Genomic DNA, 20,678 nt, shown 5'->3' with positions numbered 1-20,678 from the left:
CTCCTGTGCCTGCCCTGGCTGAGGATACAATGTAACCAGCTGCCTCATCCTTCCTCCTGTGCCTGCCCTGGCTGAGGATACAATGTAACCAGCTGTCTCCTCTCTCCCGCAGCGCCTTCCCTACCAGGATGGACTGAGTGCCTTAGAACTGGGAGCCAAAATAAGACCTTCCCTAAGTTGCTTTTGTCCGGTAATTTGTTGCAGCATAGAGTCAAGTAATTAATATATGAGGTCATGCTGGCTCAGGCAGCCAGGTGTCCTCATAGAGCCCTGCATCGAGCAAGGTCTGGTACCACCTTCAAATGGAGAGGCACTGGCACCTATGAGCCAGGGGAAAGCTACTTGCTCATATCGATCCCAGGTTTCTGTCCCATAGCTAGCATAGGAAGGGTCCCATTTCTACCTGTGCATGGGCCCAGGAGGTTCACACCTCAGCCCGTGCATCTCCTTCCTCAATTAGGCTGGTCTCCAACTCGCTACATGGCCAAGGATGACCTCGAATTGACAATCCTCCTGCCTCTAACTCTCAAGTGTTGGGATTAACACACATGGGACATGCAGTGCTGAGGTGCAGACCTAGGCTTTTGTGTGAGCTCAGCCAAGTATTTAATCAACCAATTAAATGATATCCATAGTCCCCGGGGACCACCTAAATCTTGGGAGACAATAACAATTTTGGCTGGGAGTTTGTAACAATCCTCCTTCCTCAGCTTCCTGAGTGCTAGGACTATAGGAATGTACTTCCCTCCTGTGGCATAGATATGGATAGAAGATATACATCCTGTCCAAGTCCAGCACTGAAGGCTAGGAGCACTGAAGGCTTCAGAGTTAGGGACAGGGTGAGGTGGCCTCACATCCCCCTTGCATTTCATGGCCTCTGAAGCCCCAGCTGCTCTCTGCACTCAGAGGGGCTGTCTCTACCTCGGGGTCTTCATATTAGCTGTAAACTTGGATTTCTGCTCAATGGCAGGGCACTAGATAGGCTTTGCCTGCCTTAGTTTGACTTCCTCAGTCACCTCTAATGATGCTTCAAATAAACTCCTTCCTGTATATAGGAATTTTCATCCTCCCCAACATCAGACACCTGCACCCCTATGGGAATATATTTTCTTCCTTCCTTCCCTCCCTCCCTCCCTTCCTCTCTCTTTCTCTCTCTCTTCCTTCCTTCCCTCCTTCCCTTCCTTCCCTCCTTCCTTCTTTCTTTCTTTCTCTCTTTTTGGCTGTGTGTCTATAGCGCCCCCTACAGGACAAGATGCCAGTAGACAACAATACACGCATCCAATGAGTAACAGCTGCTCTCAGACCGGTGGCTCTAAATTGGCAGGGTGCTGGGGAGGCTGAGGCAGGTCAGACAACACCAAGGGAGGCCAGGGCAAGCTGGGGCACACACGTGGAAACAGTTCACTCACCTTTGAAGAAGACAATCTTATGGTCACTGGTACGCTCATACACAGCGTCCACGCTGTCCAGGTGCAGTGGCAGGCCCCGCCAGAAGCGATGCATTTGAGCCGGCTGCAGCGACACCAAGTGTCGGTCCCGGGTCAGCCGCCAGAAATACTTGCCTGGGTGAGGAAAGGGAAGGTGGCTACCACAGCCTGCTGTGGCTATAGGGATCCATCCGGCCATTCCACGGGACTCCAGGGTTTACCTTTGAAAAAGAATGCTTCGCCGCGAATCTGGGCCACAGCATCAAAGTGGGCAGTGCATCTGTGAGGCACGTCTTTCTGGGGCCTGCAGGGCAGAATGTGAGATGGGCTGAGAGGGAGAACATCGAACCCAAGCAGCTGGGTGAGCTATTCCTGCCAGAACCGTGGGGGTGAGCATCCTGGAAGGACCCACAACAACCCTGTATTCACAAGGTAGCCAGTGTCTACCAGGTAAACAAGGTCAGTTAGAACTAAGGCCCAAATCGCTTCTCGGCCTTTTGGCTAAGATCAAGTGTAGAACTAAGGCCCAAGAAGGCTATAAGTTATTTTCTGAGTCTAGCCTAGGCTAAACGAGACTGGTTCAAAACACCAAAGCCAACTCCCCCAAACCTGAAACACCAGACAACGATATCAACACCCCCAAACAAACCAATAACAGTGACTGAAAAACAAAAACAAAGAATGTGAGTTTAACTCAGGTTTGTGGACACACCATTTTACACACAGCCTTTACTCTGGAGGTTGAGGCAGGGAGATCACCAGGTCCTGTCAGCTTGGGTGTTAGGTTACAATGACCTGAGAATGAAAAACATTCAAAACCTTCCTAGGAGATATGGCCCTTGCTATTTAGAAGGGAAACAAAACTCCCAAGTTGCAGGAAGTTCCTGAAACTTACAAGATTCAGAGGGGCCCTTCCTAAAGTTATAGAAGATGGCTGGAGGAAAGAATCCTCTCCAAATGGCTGAGATACCTGCCAACCACACAGTTCCAAGGATGCTTTTTCTCTCACCCAGGCTGGGGTGGGCTTTTCAGTAATGCAGCTGCCTTCGTAGCAGCCATCCTCTTGTAAGTAATGGTTACCCTCTCTCCTTTGAGTAGCCCCAGAAAACTCACTGGTTCACTAGGCTAGACTAGAATCCTTTTTTTGGTCCAATGTGGGGTCCTATGTAGGATGAAGAAGTGTTTCTGTAACTCCCTAGAAATCATATAAACTGGGTTCCAGTTAGACCTGTCTGAAATAGGGCTTCCCAGGAAAACTACCTGCAGAACCACATGCAGCAGAGTGAGCATGCACGAGAGAAAGGAGCTGGAGAAATGGCACAGTGCTTACGGGTATTTTCTGCTGGCTGAGCATGGGGGCTCACACCTTTAATCCTAGCAACTCAGGAGGCAGAGGGCGGCGGATCTCTGTGGGTTCAAGGCCAGCCTGGCGAATACATAGTGAATTCCAGGATAGCCAGGGCTACATAGAAAGATCTTGTCTCAAAACCAACCAACCAACAAACAAGTATTTTTTGCTCTGGCAGAGGACCCAGGTCAGTTCTTAGCACCCACATCAGGTAGTCCAGAACAGCCTGCTACTCCAACTCCAGCCAATCCAATGTCTCTGGTCTCTGTAATACACACATCCACAAAGAGACACATGGTTTTTTAAAAATCCTCAATAGCCAGGAAGTAAGAATGTCTTCTGAGTTTCCTAGATAGATAAGGGTCAGCATGTAGAACCCAGTGGGTAAGGGGTGTGAGTATTTGTTGGCGCACACTGCAGATGAGCCAGTATCACACTTCAGAGACGGAGTGGGTCCTGTCTACCACAGTGCTACTCGTGTAAGCAGGAGCCATGGGTAGGCGCCAGCGGTGATCGACAGCAGAGGGTGCCCTGATGGAGACCTGAGGACATTCGTGAGAGGCAGCCTGTCCTCAGGCTCTGCCGCAGAGGGCTTCCCCAGGAAACTTCCTGCAGAACCACACAGCAGCGTGCACATTCACCAGGAGACTCATGCTCTGTCAAGGCACAGAACCCTCCGGCAGGGGTCACACACACACACACACACACACACACACACACAAGTACCCACCCACGTAGAGGATCGAGTGGGGGGGGCTGGTAGGAGAAAAATGACTCCGGAGGGGATATAGCTCAGTTATAGACTGTCCAAGACGTGCAAGGTCCAGGGTTCAATTATCACAGAAAGAAAAAAAAAAAAAAAAAAAAAGCAAAGCCAAGTGTGTGGTGCCTTATGCCTAAATCCCAGCATTTGGGAGACAGAGGCGGATGTTCACACATTTCAGGCTGGCCTATGCTACATAGGCCAGCCAGGATTACACAGCAAAACCCTTATCTGAAAAGAATCAACGTGGGGTGAGTGAGGTGGCTCGGTTCATTAAAGTACTTGCTGTCATGCCTAGTAACAAGGATTCAATCTCTAGAATCAATAAATATGGTAGAAGCAGAAAACTCATTCCCACGAGCTACCCTCTGACCTCTATATACACTGTGGTATGTGTGTACTCACAACCCACAGCCACAGTAAAGATATATACATATGTGTGTACAATACATATACATACATAAATATATGTGTGTATATACATATATACACTAATATATGTGTATGTATACATACATATATATACACACACTAATATATATGTGTACGCTATATACACACACTAATATATTATACATATGTGTGTATATACATAAGTACATACACACACATAACCATCACAGGTTGGGGATGCAGCTCAGGCTGTCCAGTATTTGCCTACCATGCACAAAGCCCAGAATTTGATTCCTAGCACTGCATAATCCTGGGCTGTACATGCCTGTCATCCTCACACTTGGAACATAGAGGCAGGAGACGAGAGGGTGTCTTCATCCTTAGCTACATAGAGTTTGAAGCCAACTTGGGATAGATGAGACCCTATCTCAAAACCAAACTAGCCAGGCGTGGTGGTGCACGCCTTTAATCCCAGCATTCAGGAGGCAGAAGCAGGCGGATTTCTGAGTTTGAGGCCAGCCTGGTCTACAAAGTGAGTTCCAGGACAGCCAGGGCTACACAAAGAAACCCTGTCTCAGAAAACAAAAACAAAAACAACAACAACAAAAAAACCAAACAGAAAGTACCAACCAACCAACCAACACAGGGTTTGGGGTATAGCTCAGCACACTTACCTCACATGCACAAGGAGCCCCAACACATGAAACACACGCACAATAGTTACTCATGTCTACAATCCCAGCCCTCGGAGGCTAAGTCAGAAAACATATAGCAGTTCAAGGCCAGCCTGGGCTACAGACAAAGACATTGTCCCCCGAAAACCAAGCCAAGCCAAGCCAAACCAAACCAGAACAAGCAGAGCAGTACTTTGATTGCAAAGGTACTGTGGGAACTCTCAACAGAGTCTGTCTATTACAGTACCCTGCCGCTGTGCTGACAGCCCCAGCCCCAGGGACAGGGTATGGATATTTGCAGGGGTGGGGGGCTTGGGAGGAGTGGGGGACAGGGGATGGGAGACTGACTGGATAAGCTCAGCTCTCAGTCAAAATGCAGAGGGACGGACACTAATATAAAACCCTGAGTCCTCCATAGCCCTAACAAACGCTGGTGACAGACCAGCCAACCGGCTGCAAGATCAAAGTCCTGGGCTTAGTGAACCAGGCTATAGGAGGGGAATGATTTGAGACTCACTGTAGCTCCCTGGGGTAACTGCTCCTCCCCGCTCCCCCATCTCCTATTGAGAAGTAGAAGAGAAGAAAGTGTGCCCCAGAACCAGTCAGCACATGCAACATGCCTTCCCCAGGGTCCTGGGCTATCCTGGGTACTACATGCCCAGAAAGGGCAGCACTGGGCCCAGGACAGGCTGGCCAAGGTAGAGTGACAAGGGACATGACTTACGGAGTGCTAGAGCGATTGTTGGGGGGCTCTGGCAGGAGGGGTGGCTCCTCGGGCTCTGGGGTATCCAGCTGGGCAGTAGGGGAGACGGATTCCCGCACACCTGTGGAGGCAGGAAAACTCCACTCAACCCAGGGCCCTAGTCTGCCCTGCCTTTCCAAGGGCCCTGGGCACGGCCTGGGCGTGGGCCGTGAGGCTGGCAGGTGATTTCCTGGCATTTCCATGCAGCCAAATGGCTGTCGAGGTGGGGCAGATCACCATAGCATGCCTGTGAACTATACTATGCCCCCCAAGAGCTTGTCCAACACATCAGCGTCCCTAACCACCACACTCCTGGGTGGACACCAGGGAAAGATGTAAGCCAGGAGAGCTACAAGGATTCGTCAGCAATGTCCACAGCGCGGGTCACAAGAGCCTGACAGGAAAGTGACCCAGGGTTCAGTGCTGGGCTCATTTGGTCATGACAAGGAACCCGATCTGACTTCAGTGAAGGAGAAACCTTGAAAACACCACACTTGGGGGAAGAACAAACCACTAGCTACAGAAGACCTCATTCTGTACAGCCCCGTTTCCCCAAAGTGTCTCACTTCAGGCAATCCTCAGAGGCAGCTCTCCTTGGGGGTTAGATAACGGTGATGAGAGTTTTGGACCTAGACAGGGTGGCGCTTGCAGAACTCTGTGGCTGTGCTACCTTAACCCCGTGCTCACCCTTGGAGATGGACAACTTTACTGCATTACAAATAACCCACAGGCGCTGGAGAGACGGTTCAGCCATTAAGTGCACTGACGGCTCTTGCGGAGGACCTAGGTTCGGTTCCCAGCACCCACACATCTCACCGCTGCCTGCAACTCCAGTTCCAGGGGAACTAATGCCCTCTCCTGACCTCCACGGGCACCAGGCATACATGTGGAGCACATACATACATACATGTAAGGCCAGAAATTCCCACACATAAAAAGAAAACTGCACACAGGCTGGAGAGGTAGCTCGGTGAATAAGGGGGCTTTGCTCCTCTTGTAAAGGACCTGGGTTAGGTTCCCAGCATCAACTGCCTGGAACTCGAGTTCCAGAGGCTCTGGCGCCCTCTTCTGACCACTGTGGGGACCTGCAGGCATGTGGTGCACATACAAATTTAAAAAAAAAAAAAAAGACAATTCTGCAAAAACACCACCACCAGACACAAAAACAAAACAACAACAACAACAACCACCTCACTCATAGGGTGGAGGGGAGTGGGAGGAGGCTTGGAACAAAGTTAGGGAGGTGCAGGGTGAGGCTGGAGGAGGCTGGTCACGGTGGGTTGGCTCTTCTAGGGCAGAATGATGTTTCTGTATATGATGCTCCCAGAGCATCGTCTTCCGGATGGGCACGGGGACAGAGACACCGCCATCTACTACTTGATGTGTCTTGGGAGTGGTCCTGGGCCAGACTCTGTTCCTGTTTTGGCTGTCTACATTGCCACGGAGCTGTTCTAGGTAAGCTGCCTGCCTATCGCCGTCAGGGGCTCTACCCTGGCAAGCTACCTTGCTTCTTGGTCCTGTGGGCTACTCTGGGACAACGTGCCTGAACTCTGGTCCTATAGGGATATCTCCACACTCTTATGGGCTATCCTGGGCAAAACGCTCCTCCTTGGGCCTGTAGGGATATTCATGCTTATGGGCTATCTAGGACAAGCTACCTGACCTGGGCCAACCCCATGGCTACTGTTCCTCCCTTAGTTATAGATGGTTAATTTAGCACATGCCCAGTAGGTCTGGGTCCATTTTCATTGCTGCCAAGACCGTCAAACCTTTGAGGAAGAGATATGAAATCCCCGGGGCTCTAAATCCCTGGGGCACCAGTACTGGAAAGCAGAGAGGCCTGTGTCCCATGTCCTGCCCTCCTCTCTTTCTCCTCTGTCCCATCCCCAGTAGATATCATGTGCCCACAGTGTTCTAGACTAAGAGGCCACAGCCCTGAGCAGAGCTAACTACCCGGGGCATTTGTTCCTAGCCCCACCCTCCATACGGTCCCTCCTGGGCTTCGGGGACACTCACCGTACAACTGCCAGACACGCACCCTGTCCTCATAGGGAAGCCCATAGCGTAGCGGGTCACCCACGGGGCCCTGGTAGTACGGTTGCATGATGGAGCTTGGGGCGGCAACATGGCTCAGACCAATGGCATGACCAAACTCATGGACAGCCACTGCAAACAGGTCCATCCCATGGGCATCTGAGGACACAGGAACTGCATGAGCAAAGAGGAACAGGACTCCCCCCTCGCTAATGATGGCGCTAGAATACAGAGCTCAGGGGGTGTCTGCATCCTGGCTGTGCTGGGGACTCAAGTTAGCCTAATGCGTGCTGTGGCTATGTGAGACTGTGCTGAGCTCCTATGAGGCTCTGTGTGGCTGGAAGGGGTTTCCCAGGGGTCTCTTACATCTTCATGCTATGGAACTCAGCCCTTTTAGGACCAGGTCATGGTGGAGACAACCCAGGATTAGAAAGATTTTCCAGGCTTAAGTACAGTGAGTGTCGACCCCTAAACCCTATGGGAGAGGTTTGGGCTCCTGTGCACTGCGCAGAGAACTAGCTGGGTTTGCCAAGCTGACTGCAGACACCTTGTGGTTCAGTGCCATGAGAAGAACCCGACAGGTCTCAGCCAGTGGCTAACTTAGGAGCGGCGTAGGGCAGAACTCTTTAAGCCAAAGTGGGGACTCATTCTGGGGGCTACAACCGCATCTACCTTTTACAGGTTCGGGCTGCTACCGTGGGGTCTGCAGGGCCCACAGGGACTGCTCAGGCCCAGGGTCCCATCTACTCAGGACCAGTCCTCTCCCGCACACCTGAGGAACGGAAGGTCCATGGCTCATCGTCATCAAAGTGGGTGTCCCCTGCCGTGTGGTGGTCGCCAGGGAAGAATGCGTGGGCCACCGTGCCACCGGGGCCATCAAAGGGATAGCCGTCGTTGTGGTCGGCCTTAGAGAAGTCGATCTGGATGTCCGCCGCGTTGCCCGCTACCTCGTGGAAGTTCAAGGGTGTGATGTCACTCCAGACTTTGAGGGCGTAGTACATGAGTGCACGCACAGTATCCCGGCCCAGGGGTGAGTCCCGTGGGAATGTCCGGACCCTAGGGTCAGGGTCAGAGTGGAGGCCAGCTGTCCCTGAGGCCTTTCTGGACCTCCCACTGGGGTGAAGTGCTACTGCCTCTCCTTGGCGTGAGTGTCCCCTATTGTCTGCCTTTTTCTAGTCTCCAGAAGATGAATGCACAGAGGCCAGGAGTAATAAGCAAATGTTTGCTTTCCAGATGGCCTGGGTGATAAGATTTCTCAGGGCCGGCCCCACCCTCTCTAGTCTACACAGGGGTGGGATTCTCACTGACCTGGTCTGGCCCCGGGGATGGCAGAAGGATAGAGATATGCTAGCCTGGTGCACCCCCCACCCTGGCCCACGTACCTCCAAGAAAGGTTCCTCTTGCTCCATTTGGTTGGGGGTGGGGTCTGCCGCTTCCTTCTCGATTGGGCCCCAGGGGGCAGGTCCGGAAGGGAGCACCGAGGGGTCTTCATCAGGGCCAGAGTGGCCTCATCTGGACAGTATACACAGGTCAGCAAGGAGGCCTGACTCTACCTCCCCAGTGAAGACCCCAGAGCTCCCTCGGGGCTGATGGTCCCAAGGCCAGGTGTGTCCAGTCTCCCCTCCCCCGACCCCGCATACCCAGTCAGGTTAAGCCAGCATTCAAGTTTCTGGCTCTAGCCAGTTGAGTCCGCAGTGGCTAATTTCAGGGCCCCGAGCAGCCAGGGATGTTATGACCAGCCTAGCACAGCCCTGATGGAACCAGGAGTTTCCCGGTGCCTCCCGGAGAACTGACCTAGGATGCCAGTGGTCTCCAGACCACCAAACTGCTGCATGGCAGTAATCGCTTTGGACAGTTCCTCCTGAGTCTGTAGCTGCCCTGTTGCCGGATCTGCAGGCGGCAGGTAGCCAAACCTGCTTAGCCACTCCTGGGGACACAGAGCAGAGAGGTTAATGGGGTAGAGCTCCCCTGAGGAGGGACTGACGCAGGGGAGATGCCTCCTAGGCCCTGGCTACCCCTACCACATCTCTGTCTTTAGATCTGAGTTTATAAGCAGATAATAAACAGGATGCCAGAAATGTGGGTGAGCATGTGCAGGAGCAACATTTACCAGCAACCACCAGATGGCGCTGGAGTCCACATGCTGATGGTGACAACCACCCTGCCTGAGACTTGCATTTATCTGGCGGGCTCCTGCTGACCCATAAGGATGTGTAGGTCAGGGTGCTCTGAGCCAAAACCACCCTCTTTTCAAGAAAGACACAAACAAGAGGCCCAACCCTGTAGGCTCATTTACTTCCGTATCTCTCAATCTCAATCTCTCTCTCTCTCTCTCTCTCTCTCTCTCTCTCTCTCTCTCTCTCTCTCTCAGAAGCAGGGTCTTACTGTATAGTCTTAGCTGGCTATGTACATCAGGTTGGTCTTAAAATCCCAGAGTCGGCTTCTGCCTTCCATGTGCCAGGATTAAATGTGTCTGCCACCATACCCAGCTGCCCCCGCCCCCTTTTGAGACCGGATCTCAGGGAGTCCAATGGGTCTTTGAACTTACCTTATAGCCAAAAATGACCTTCAAACTCTGACTCTCCGCTGCCCAAGGGATGGGATTATAGGCACATACTACCAAGCCTGCTTTGCGCAGTGTTAGGGATAGAACCCAGGTTTTGTGTATACTATGCAAGCGCTCTCCTCAACTTTTTTTTGGTTTTTTTGAGACAGGGTTTCTCTGTATAGCCCTGGCTGTCCTGGAACTCACTCTGTAGACCAGGCTGGCCTCAAACTCAGAAATCCGCCTGCCTCTGCCTCCTGAGTGCTGGGATTAAAAGCGTGTGCCACCACGCCAGGCATTCAACTTTTTTTTTTTTTTTTAATGTTGAATTACCTAGCTGTGGTGGTGCATAGCTTTAATCCTAGCACTTGGGAAGCAGAAGCAGGCAGAGCTCTGAAAGTTCGAGGCCAGCCTGATCTACACAGAGAGTGCTCCAGCCAGGACAGCTGGGACTACATAGAGAGACCCTGACCAAAAAAAAAAAAAAAAAAAAAGAGACAACAAAAAATTTAATTATGAGGTTCTGTAGTATATCTCTACACATGAATGCAGGTTGACCTCAGAGGCTAGAAGCACCTTGGAGTTGAAGCTAAAAGACCCCAGCCAATGTGAGTACTGTGAGCCCAATTAGGGACTTCTGCAAGAGCAATAAGTACTCTTTTTTTAAAAAAAAAAAATTATTCTAGGGACTGGAGAGATGGCTCAGCAGTTAAGAGAGCTGACTGTTCTCCCAGAGGTTCTGAGTTCAATTCCTAGCAACCACATGGTGGCTTACAATCATCTCTAATGGGGTCCGATAGCCCTCCTCTGATGTGTCTGAAGAGAGTGACAGTGTACTCACATACATAAATAAATCTTGAAAAAGTTATTCCAAAATAGAATTGTGTATTTTATTTTGTGTGAGAGTGTCTTGCCTGCGTGTATGTTTATGTGTAACCACATGCATGCTGGTTGCCCACAGAGGTCAGATGAGGGCATCAGATGCCCAGAACTGAAGCTATGGCTGGTCATAACACCCCCCCACACACACACATGATTACTGGGGATTGAACCCAGGTCCTCTGCAATAGGAACAGATGCTCTTAACCACTGGGCTATCAATCCAGCTGTTCACCCCTGCCCTGTTTTAAGACACTGTCTTACCATGTAGCCTTGGTTGGCCCACAACTTGTTATGTAGGTTGGCCCCGAACTTAGAGATCTTCCTGTCTCTGCCTCCCCAGTGCTAGCATTAAAGTCGTGTGCCATCACATCCAGTAACCTGCATCTTTTTTGATGGACACTTAAAAAAAAAAGATCAACCTGTTCATGTCCTTCCCTGACCCTCCGGGTCCTGAGGATGCTACTCAGGCTCTGTTTCCTGGGCTAGCTGTTGATGCTGACCGCTGTTGCTTGGGAGCCCAGTGGATGTAGTGAGACCTGGCCTTCATCGCCCTAGGACCCCTCAGGGCCTTAATCAGGGACAAGCAACCATGGCTAGGCAATCCAGCCTGAATGATGTAATCTGCAGTAGCAGGTGTGCCTCCCAGGCCGCCTCCCCAGATAACATGTATCCTTGCTGGGGTTGCCGTTTCAAAATTCATCTCACTCCAACGCTCTGCACCGCCAGGCTGGAAGCTGCCTGTGTGTACGGGATGCCAGAGACCTGCTTCTAAGGCTGCAGGGCAGGAGCTTCGAGGACAGAGCAACGTTCCCCAGAGCAGCCTGGAAGTTAAGAGCCACACCCCTGGGTGCAGGCCCAGATCTGTCTACAGGTCCAGAATCCCATTTTGGATTCTGTTTGAGGCAAGCTTGGATAAGATCCTGTTTTGACTTCTCCTCTCAAAAACTATTTTTTAAAAAATACTTTGGTATTGTCAAGTGTCAAACCACACACACACACACACACACACACACACACACACACACACACACACACACACACACGATTTCAAGACTCCCTGCCAAGCTCACAGGCTCAAGGCAGGGGCCCAAGGCCTCATGACCATTATTCCCTCCTGCAGGAAGCCCTCCTGGAGGCCACACATGGAACACCTCCGGGGTATCGGGCGTCCATCTCCCAAGAGCGAACGTGAATGGGAAACAGAGAGGCTGTGAGGTTCTCTGGGAGGGTCATTCCTTTCCCCCTAAGCTGGGATGGCAGTTGGTACCGTCCTGTCTAGAATAAACATAACTAGGGACTAGGCAACACTGCACCTGCAATCTCAGATGCCCTGCCCCCACCAAGAGAAAGCTCAACCCTTTTCGTGTTGCTAGCCCCCTCCCTGGATCCAACCAAGGCGTTTCTCACAGCCCTAAGACCTGAGAGGGGCTGGCTACAGTTGGCATTGGTTTGGGGAGGTGGGTGATGGCCAGCATTGGCCTCAGGTGGACACTGACAACATTCCCGTTGCACCCGAGTATAGGGGTGTGGAAGCCCTGAGCAGCCAGCTCATCCATCTCTAAGCAGGTGAACCCCAGATACCCAGAGGTTCACATTATCATCTGGGACTTGTGGCTGTTAAATGCCAAATGAGGATAATGGGCCACTGAGGTAGCACTTAGCCTAGGGGACTTAGGGCTGCCTAGGCTGACAAAAGTCACCTAGAGAACACAGAACATTTCTGCAGAAGGGGCAGCCTGGACCAGCACCTTACAGCTACCAACCAGCCAGTCCTTTATCACCTCACCTGACCTGCTCTTATCCTTGAAGGTGTACAAGCCCCTCCCAACCTCAGCGTCTGCAACAGGATGGCCAGAGGCTGGACCTCCTCACTTTCTCTCCCCGTCTCCTAATACCTATAGAGCTGGGACCACACACCCTGTCCTGGGCCGCTGGCTTCCTGTTTGCCTGCCTGGTCCTCCTTCCACTGTCGCCACGGAGACAGACCGCTGTCTCCAGGGCAACGTAGGCTGCAGCAGGCGGGTGTTGTGAGGCTCAGGGTGAACCTTCCAGAAGGCCACTGGGGAAGGGGTGGGGCCAGGAGAAGGGGAGCCCCACCCCCAAGGGCGGATACCCCTTCCTCTCAGTCCAGTCAGAGAACCGGGACCATTACTGCAGACCAGTACTGAGTCAGCTGGCTGGGCCAGTCAGGGTTTCCTGCACAGATGTAAACACGCAGTCAGTGAGTGAGTGCCGGGCCCCCTCCTCTTTCCCATCTTGCTGTTGCGTTTATCACCATTTGACACAATGTGCATCTTTTTACAGCTCTAACGAGGCATAATATATACAGCGCTAAAATCCTTCAGATGATTTTAGCAAATTTATAGAGTGCAGCCGCCGCCCAAGCTCCTCCCCTGCCCCCCCCCCCAGTAGCTGACTTTACCAAGTGTCTCTTGGAACCTGGGCAGCTCTGCCCACAGCCTTGGTCAGGTGCCATCTGTGGCCCCAGGAGTCTGCAGAGCTTGCCTGGCACCTGGGCTATTGCTGTGAAGTTTACAGCCATTTCTCATCCCTCTCCACTTGGAGGCAAACATACTGCTAGCCACATCTCATAGGTAGGGAAACAGGTCCGAAAGCTGTAGTCAGATCCTTGTCCTAACCGTGTCAGAAGCAGCAGCAGCTCCTGATGTGTGTGTGTACATATGTATGTATGTATGTATGTATGTATGTGTGTGTGTATGAAGTTTGTGATAATCACTAATATATAAATGAGAGCTATAGGTGCTGTAGTCCATGGGCAGGGCCACCTTTGGCCACCCACTCCTCTCACCTACTATTCTCTTCCCATCAAGCCCCCCAGGCCCTTGTAAAAGCCACACCAGTGGGAGTCCCAGTTACATGGGAGGAAACCGAGGCCTGGATGAGCCGGGTAACCTGCCCACAGTTACACAGCACATGGAATACTCGACTCGTTTATTTATTAATGGGTAGGTATGTGTACAGAAGCCAGGGGGACAACTGTGGGTGTTACCCTCAGGAGCACTGTTCAGCTCCTTTGAGACAGGGTCCCCAACTGGCCTGGAGTTCACCGAAGAGGCAAGAAAGTCTGGCCAGAAAGCTCGAGGGACACCCCTCCCCCCGCCCCCAGTTCTGCCTCTCCAGTGCCAGGAATACACGTATGTTCCACCATGCCAAGCTTATATTTATATATAATAAATATATATTTCTTGTGGTACCTGTACCTGAGTGAAGGTGCCCAAAGAGACCAGAGGCATCTGGTCCCCTGGAGCTAGAGTGACAGGCAATTATGAATCACCTGTTGTAGGAACTGGGAATCAAACGTGGGTCTTAGGTCCATGCTCTCAACTGCCAGGCCATCTCGTCAGGCCCATGACCAGCTTTGTAAACACGGGTTCTGGGGGTTGAACTCGGGGCCTTATGCTTGCACCGCAAACACTTTACCGGGTGAACCTCTCTGCAGCCCCTGCATGGCCCTTTTATGAAGATAGATCCTAGCAGGGAGCCGGCACGATCCCTGTGCCCGGATATTCCTGGCTGTGGCAAGTAGAGTGCTAGGCAGACCGGGGCAGATCTGTCTAGAAGTGGGCAGAGCGGAGGGGAGGATGGAGGAAGGCCATGCGCAGAGTGTCGCAGGCTGCTTTGGTCCTGGTGACAACTGCTCCAGTGACCCTGAGCGAAGGCCCACTGAATGCTCCCTATCGGAAAAAGCACCACACAAGCCCCAGGATGTGTGGGGGATGGTGGGCTCTGGTTTTTGTTTGGTTTTGTCCTCTGTGCTCTCCTTTGAGCAGAGCCGGCACTGGGCAAGTCCGCCCGATGAAGTCTGGGCTACTGTTACCCCATTTTACAATGCTACCGTCCGTTACCCTCCCCCATTTTACAAACAAGGGAAGAGAAACACAGAGAGGTCAGGGCACGGACCCAGTTCACACAGCCCGTGAGTGCAGAACTGGGGCTGGAGCCGGCTGGCTCCTGAGTTTATCCTGTAGTCACTGACAGGGAAACGAGGGATGTGACAGAGGGGACAGTTCGACGGACGCCCAGGGAAGTTTTTCTGGGTAGACACGGGATTGTCTAGGTAAGGAGCCCTGGGAAGAACATTCATCCTGGTAGGCGTGGGTGTGAACCTTTGATGCAGGAAGAAGCTGAGCATCAGTCTAAGAAGGACATGCGCACCGGTGAGTGAAGGCTCTGGGGATGAGCCCAGAGTGAGACTTGGAGCTGCGAGGGGATGCCAGGCTGTGTGATGACCACACATCCATCCCATCGTTTCTGCAAGCCAAGTGCCCAGCATGCTTGAGATGTTTCTCCTCCGGGTGCCGGCACTGGCCTGGACGCAGACCCAGGGCCAAGTGTTACTAAAATCTCCGTGTTTACGGTTAAGAGCAAAGACGTCTAACGCACCCTAGACGGCCCCTAGCAGTGTCCTCACTGGAGAATGCCCTGCAAGCCTCCTGAACTTCCCTAGCCTCTTCCCCGCTAAGTACAACCCGCTCCTATGGGCCCACTTGAAAGGAGAGAAGACTGAAGGCCTGTGATCTGTTGGTTCACAGAGCAGGTAAGCAGAAGTGTGGGACCCAGCCCAGGTCTAGGTAAAAGGGTCCCACATTAGCTATCCACAGGGTGGCCAGGTGTGGTGACACATACCTTTAAGCCCAGCACTCAGGAAACAGAGGCAGGCAGACCTCTGTGAGCTCCGGGTTAGCCATGGCTATGCAGCGAGACCCTGAGACCCTGTCTCAAATCAAAGCGAAGCCGGGACATTGAGACCTGTTTTTTATTCTCTCTCTCTCTCTCTCTCTCTCTCTCTCTCTCTCTGTGTGTGTGTGTGTGTGTGTGTGTGTGTGTGTGTTAGGACAGAACTCAGGGCCCTTCACATGCTAGACAAATGACCTCTGCAGTGGTTTAGATGAAAGTGACTACCCCACACAAGGTTCTTCTGTCTGCACACTCCATCTCCAGTTGGTACTGCTGTTTGGGGAGGATGAGGAGGTGTGTCCCTGGGGACCCGGCTTGAGGTGTCAAGCCAGTCACACCATTCCCACTGTGTGGCTCTCTGCCACCTGAGACGTGGCAGCTGGTTCTTCAACCTTGCTAATGTGACCTCTACCCCTCTGGGGCTGTGTCAATAAACACTTTCATTTCGAAGTTACCTTGGTCACAGCAATAAAAAGAATAATAATAACTAAGCCAGTGGTTCTCAACCTTCCTAATGCTGCGACCCTTTCATACATACAGTTCCTTATGTCGTGGAGAATGCCCCCAACTATAAAATTATCCTCATTATTACTTCATAGCTGGAATCTTGCTACTGTTATGGATCACAACATAAATATCTGATATGCAGCTTATCTGATACATGACCCCTGTGAAAGGCTCATTCGACCCCCCCCCCAAGAGGTCTCCACCCACAGGTTGAGAACCACTGAACTAAGACCAACTAAAACTAACACACACTCATCTGCTTTCTATTTTCTTGAGACAGTGTCTCGCTAGGTAGCCCTGGCTGGCCTGGAACTCCCTATAAAGTCCAGGTCTTGAACTCTTTTTTTTTTTTTTTTTTAAAGATTTATTTATTTATTATATTTAAGTACGCTGTAGCTGTCTTCAGACACTCCAAAAGAGGGCATCAGATCTTGTTACGGATGGTTGTGAGCCACCATGTGGTTGTTGGGATTTGAACTCTGGACCTCCGGAAGAGCAGTCGGGTGCTCTTACCCACTGAGCCATCTCACCAGCCCAGGTCTTTGAACTCTTAAGACCCACCTCTGCCTCCTGTGTGCTGGGATTATAGGGTTAAGGGTACATATACCACCATGCCCAGAATTGGTCCTTTTAAAGAAGTCGTCTCATGTTGCTCAGGCTAGCCTTGAACTCTGTGTAGCCAAAGATGACCTTAAACACCATATCTTCTTCCCTCTGCTTCCCAGTGCTGCAATCACAGGTACGTGCCACCATGCCTGGTTTATTTGGTGGGGCTGGCAGCCAGTACTCTGTGCATGCTAGGCAAGAGACTGAAATATACCTCTAAACCTTCTTTCTACTTTTTAAGAGAGTCACTCTATAACCAGTGCTGGCCTTAATATCATCCTCCTGCCTCAGTTTCTGGGCAGCCGTACTGAGTGCCCGTATCAGCGGGTCTGGCTCAATCTCAGTTTAATCTCCTGGCTATCTTGGTTAGGATTCACAGTGAACTGTAGCTCCCGGAGCGCAGCCATGGGGAGAAGAAGGAATTCCTGCGTGGTAAGGAAAAGATGCAGAAAGCTGAGGGAAGATTAAGGTCTGCACAGGATGGTGGCTTAGGCTTCAGGAGGGGGATACACGGGCAAACCCAGCACTCTGTGTCCCTGCTTTCACTTGTCATCACTGGCCCCACCACCCCCAGGGTCTTTGTTTATTCGTGGCCAGCCTTAGCCCCAGCAACTAGCCTTTAGTTGTGGGCATATTTGCAATGAAGATCTGAACCTGCCCTGCTGTGTGGTGCCAACAGCGGGAGAGACTTTGCTAGGGGAGGAGACTTCTGGGTAGAAACTTGCTGGGCTCGTTTGCGTAGCATGAAGGGGGCTCTCAGGCAGAACCCCAGGAACCACGGGCCATCAGAAGCTACGACTGCTTGGTGCTTCTGAGACACAGCAACATGCATCCACTACGGAGCCAGGCCGGGCTGAGTGGTATGGCATTTGTAAATGAAATACGGGGGGGGGGGGGGGGCTGACGGGCGGCAAGAACCTGCAGAACCAGGCAGCGGATGAAACAGTCTTCAAGACAGGTGGTGAATGAAACCTGCAGGGTGTGCCACCCGGGGCCTGATCTGGCTGTGTCTTAAAACTGTCCACTTCCCCGTGGCTACCCAGCTGGACCCTTGGAAAAGCCGCCGGGATGCCACTCTCCAGAACCTTGCCTGGGGTTGGACACTTGGCTCTGTGCAACCACTTAAGAAACAGAGTAACAAAGCAAGCCCCCCCCTGAGCTGGGAGGAAACCACATCCTGCGTGTCCTTCCAGGGGGCCTGGGGGCCTCTTCCCGGCTTCATTCACAGGCGCTCGCCCCTCCCAGCCCAGCCGTGGGTTTAGCGGTGTCTGCCAGCGGCTGATCACAAACACAAAGGCGTCCTTCTCCTCCGAGGCATCCAGACCTGAATGCGCTCAACAGCCCGCAGAGGGCGGTCTGAGGGGCATCAGGAAGCTCCCACCCAAAGCCCGCCCACCGTTTGCAGCTCAGTGAGTGCCCCTGCACCCCAAGCTCTTAGGTGCCATTCCCTAGAGGGCCACCAGAGGGCGCCCCCACCGCCATCAAAGGCGAGGCGGGCAGGACCCGGTTCCCACACCCGGGAGGGTATTGTCCTGGGCAGGAGGCTGCCTGCGGCACCCTCCCGCCTTACCCAGGATTGGACGACAGGGTTTTGCGGCCTCTGGCAAGCCTGGAGTCACATAACCCTGGTTAGTGAGATTTTCAGGGTGCCGGTGGGCTGGTGACCCTGGGGTGCTCAGGAACTCAGTAGGGGAGAGGAAAAGTCGGATGAGGCTCACAGGTGCCAGGGGGAGGAGCCAACCCCACCCCAACCACCGAGGTCCGGCTGCTGCAAACTTCCTAAGTACACTGGGCCCGATTAAGAACTTGCATTGGCAGGGGCTCCCTCGCCCAGATTCCACCTCTGTCTCCTGTCCCCCAACCAGTCCTGTTAGAGATACCCTGAGAGCTTGAAGGAAGACGGGGGTCTGGGCTCTGTGGTCACCCACCAGAACTGGTTCTGGATGTCCCAATGCTCATGGTATCGGGGAGTCAGCTATGAAAACCTAGGATCAGGAAATGTGAAAAACCCCTATTTTAGAGGCCACTGGAGTAGGAAGAAGCCACCTCAGGGGACCCTCAGACATCTGCAAGTGGGCAGAGAAAGCACGGGCCGCTGCCACCTCAGATGCCTTGGGGGGGGGGCAGAGTCAGCCCCTCTCTTAGATCCAGGGACAAGTGTTGCCAAACTGGAGGTTGCTCCCGCCCCAGTGTCTCCTCCAGCAGGAAATCTCCATGACACCTTGCCTAGACCTGAGGGTGTAGGAGTCCTCGTTGCCAACCGCCCGTGGAAAGCTGACTCTGCCAGGACCCCATTAGGATATTGGCTGGCTTGTGCCAGTCAGGAAGCCGCGCCTGGCCGGGTCTCCAGATCTCGGGAACCCAGGCCGGGGCCTCCTCCTCCTCCTCCTCGAAAGCGGGCTCTAGCCACCGCGCGCCTTTGCAGAGGGCTTCGCGGGCCTGCGGAGCCATAAAGTCTGATCGAAACCTTCCGGGTCTCCTGCGGGTTTCCAAACCCGACTTCGGTCAGGAGGGTGGGCTAGAGGTAGGTGGGAAGAAGCCGGTGCCCGGGTCCCCAAGCCGAGGTGCCCAGCTAAGATCTGGCAGTGGGAGTTGGCGGGATAGGGACAGCAGCGGGTTTGACACAGCAGAGGTTGTCACCCGCACCGGCGGGACAAGGCCGATCGTTCCAGTGGAGGAGGGAGACGGGGTCGCGGCACGCACGCCGTGCGGGAGGCTCTCCTAACATCGTCAGCGGGGCAAACTAGGGAACCCCAGGTTTTCCGGACGCCCACAGGCGCGTCCCCGGCCTGGGGTGCTCGCCGCTGACCTCCCACTCCGGCCGCGAAGCTCGCGGGGCGCACCGCTCCGGGCGTCTGTGACACCGGTCACCCCGCCAGAGGTCTCTGTGGAGCTGCTTTTAACCAGAGACCGGGCTCCGGCTGGGCGACCACCTCTCCGGGGCGCCCGCGGCTGCGGCGCACGACCGCACGGGGCGGGAAAGGGACCTGCGTCCTCCTAGACCTGCAAGCGTGCGCCTCGAGCAGCCCCAGCCCCAGCCTCAGTTTCTCTGTCTTGAAAATGGGTATCCCCCCCCCCCCGCCTCGCCCGGGATTCGCGCACCTCTCCGAGAGGAACAAGGGCGAGCCTCCCTTCTCCCTTGCACCTCGTAAGCGCCTGGGGACTCGGCTCCCGGGTGCCCAGGGTCCCGTGCCCGTGTCGCACACTCACCACCCCGAGGCTGAGGTCCTCCGCGCGGGGCGCGGGCGCTGCGCAGCCCCCATGGGCCGCCAGCGCCAGTAGAAGCAGCAGTGGTGGCAGCCCAGGCCCGGGGCGTGGAGGGCCAGGTCCCCGGGGGGACCCAGGTCCCCGCGGGCGGCGTCCCATCCCGCTCTCCCAGGCCGGGTGGCGAGGGTCCCCGCACCCGCCAGCAGCCAGCTCCGCGCCTCGCTCGGCTCCGCGCCCGCACCGCTCCGCTCCGCGGGACTGAGCCGCGCGCCCGCCCGCCTCCGGGGCAGGGCCATGCTAATGTATGCTAATAGACATCGCCCCGCCCACTCCCTTAAAGGGGCCCCCCCGCGCGGGCGGGACCCAGGAATGGCACCGAAGGTTTGCCCACCCCGAAGGCTGGAGCACTGCTGCAGGCAGGGAGTCGGCGGATCGGGCTGCGAGTGTCCTAGAGTTCCCTGCCGTCCTCTGGACGCACCCCCTGGTCGCCTGCTAGAGCCCTTGGTTTAGTCGCAGGTCGCTCAGGACCGTGAGACCGCTGCAGCGCGCATGATGGGCACACGGGGGAGCCCGCGGGCCACAGAGTCTTGGGGCGAGTGGGAGTGAGCACCCCGATTCGGAGTGATCGGAGGTGGGGGAGGGGATTAGCGTGATACAAGAGAGCGTAGGAGGGAGCGGGGGCGTAAGGTGGGAGGGGACGGGTGAGAGTGGGCGGGATTAGGGGCTTAGGACGGGCGAGTAGGCCGACCGCACACCTGAGTCCTGTATGGAGCCTTGGGCACAGAGCACTTTTTCCCCTTAGTCCGCCAGGGAGCACCTAGCCTCTGCTGCTGAGGGTCTGCAGCAGGTGTG

At 53.9% G+C, this 20,678-nt stretch overlaps 1 protein-coding gene across 1 annotated transcript in view; it reads right to left on the bottom strand.

Moving 5' to 3' along the window:
* Positions 1-20,103, bottom strand: part of Mmp17 (matrix metallopeptidase 17) — a 25,277-nt gene extending 5,174 nt beyond the window's left edge. Inside the window, exons 1-8 of the mRNA XM_021186708.1 lie at positions 19,830-20,103; positions 9,176-9,308; positions 8,764-8,893; positions 8,154-8,437; positions 7,364-7,540; positions 5,330-5,429; positions 1,649-1,731; positions 1,410-1,562 (exon numbers count right to left, since the gene is read on the bottom strand). Of these exons, the coding sequence (XP_021042367.1) occupies positions 1,410-1,562; positions 1,649-1,731; positions 5,330-5,429; positions 7,364-7,540; positions 8,154-8,437; positions 8,764-8,893; positions 9,176-9,308; positions 19,830-19,985 (1,216 nt within the window). The 5' untranslated portion in view covers positions 19,986-20,103. The remainder of the gene's footprint in view (positions 1-1,409; positions 1,563-1,648; positions 1,732-5,329; positions 5,430-7,363; positions 7,541-8,153; positions 8,438-8,763; positions 8,894-9,175; positions 9,309-19,829) is intronic.
* Positions 20,104-20,678: the final 575 nt, after the last annotated feature.

This window comes from Mus pahari, chromosome 23 (assembly GCF_900095145.1).
Source record: "Mus pahari chromosome 23, PAHARI_EIJ_v1.1, whole genome shotgun sequence".
Taxonomy (NCBI): Eukaryota; Metazoa; Chordata; class Mammalia; order Rodentia; family Muridae; genus Mus; species Mus pahari.
This window is presented reverse-complemented; position numbering and strand designations above follow the sequence as displayed.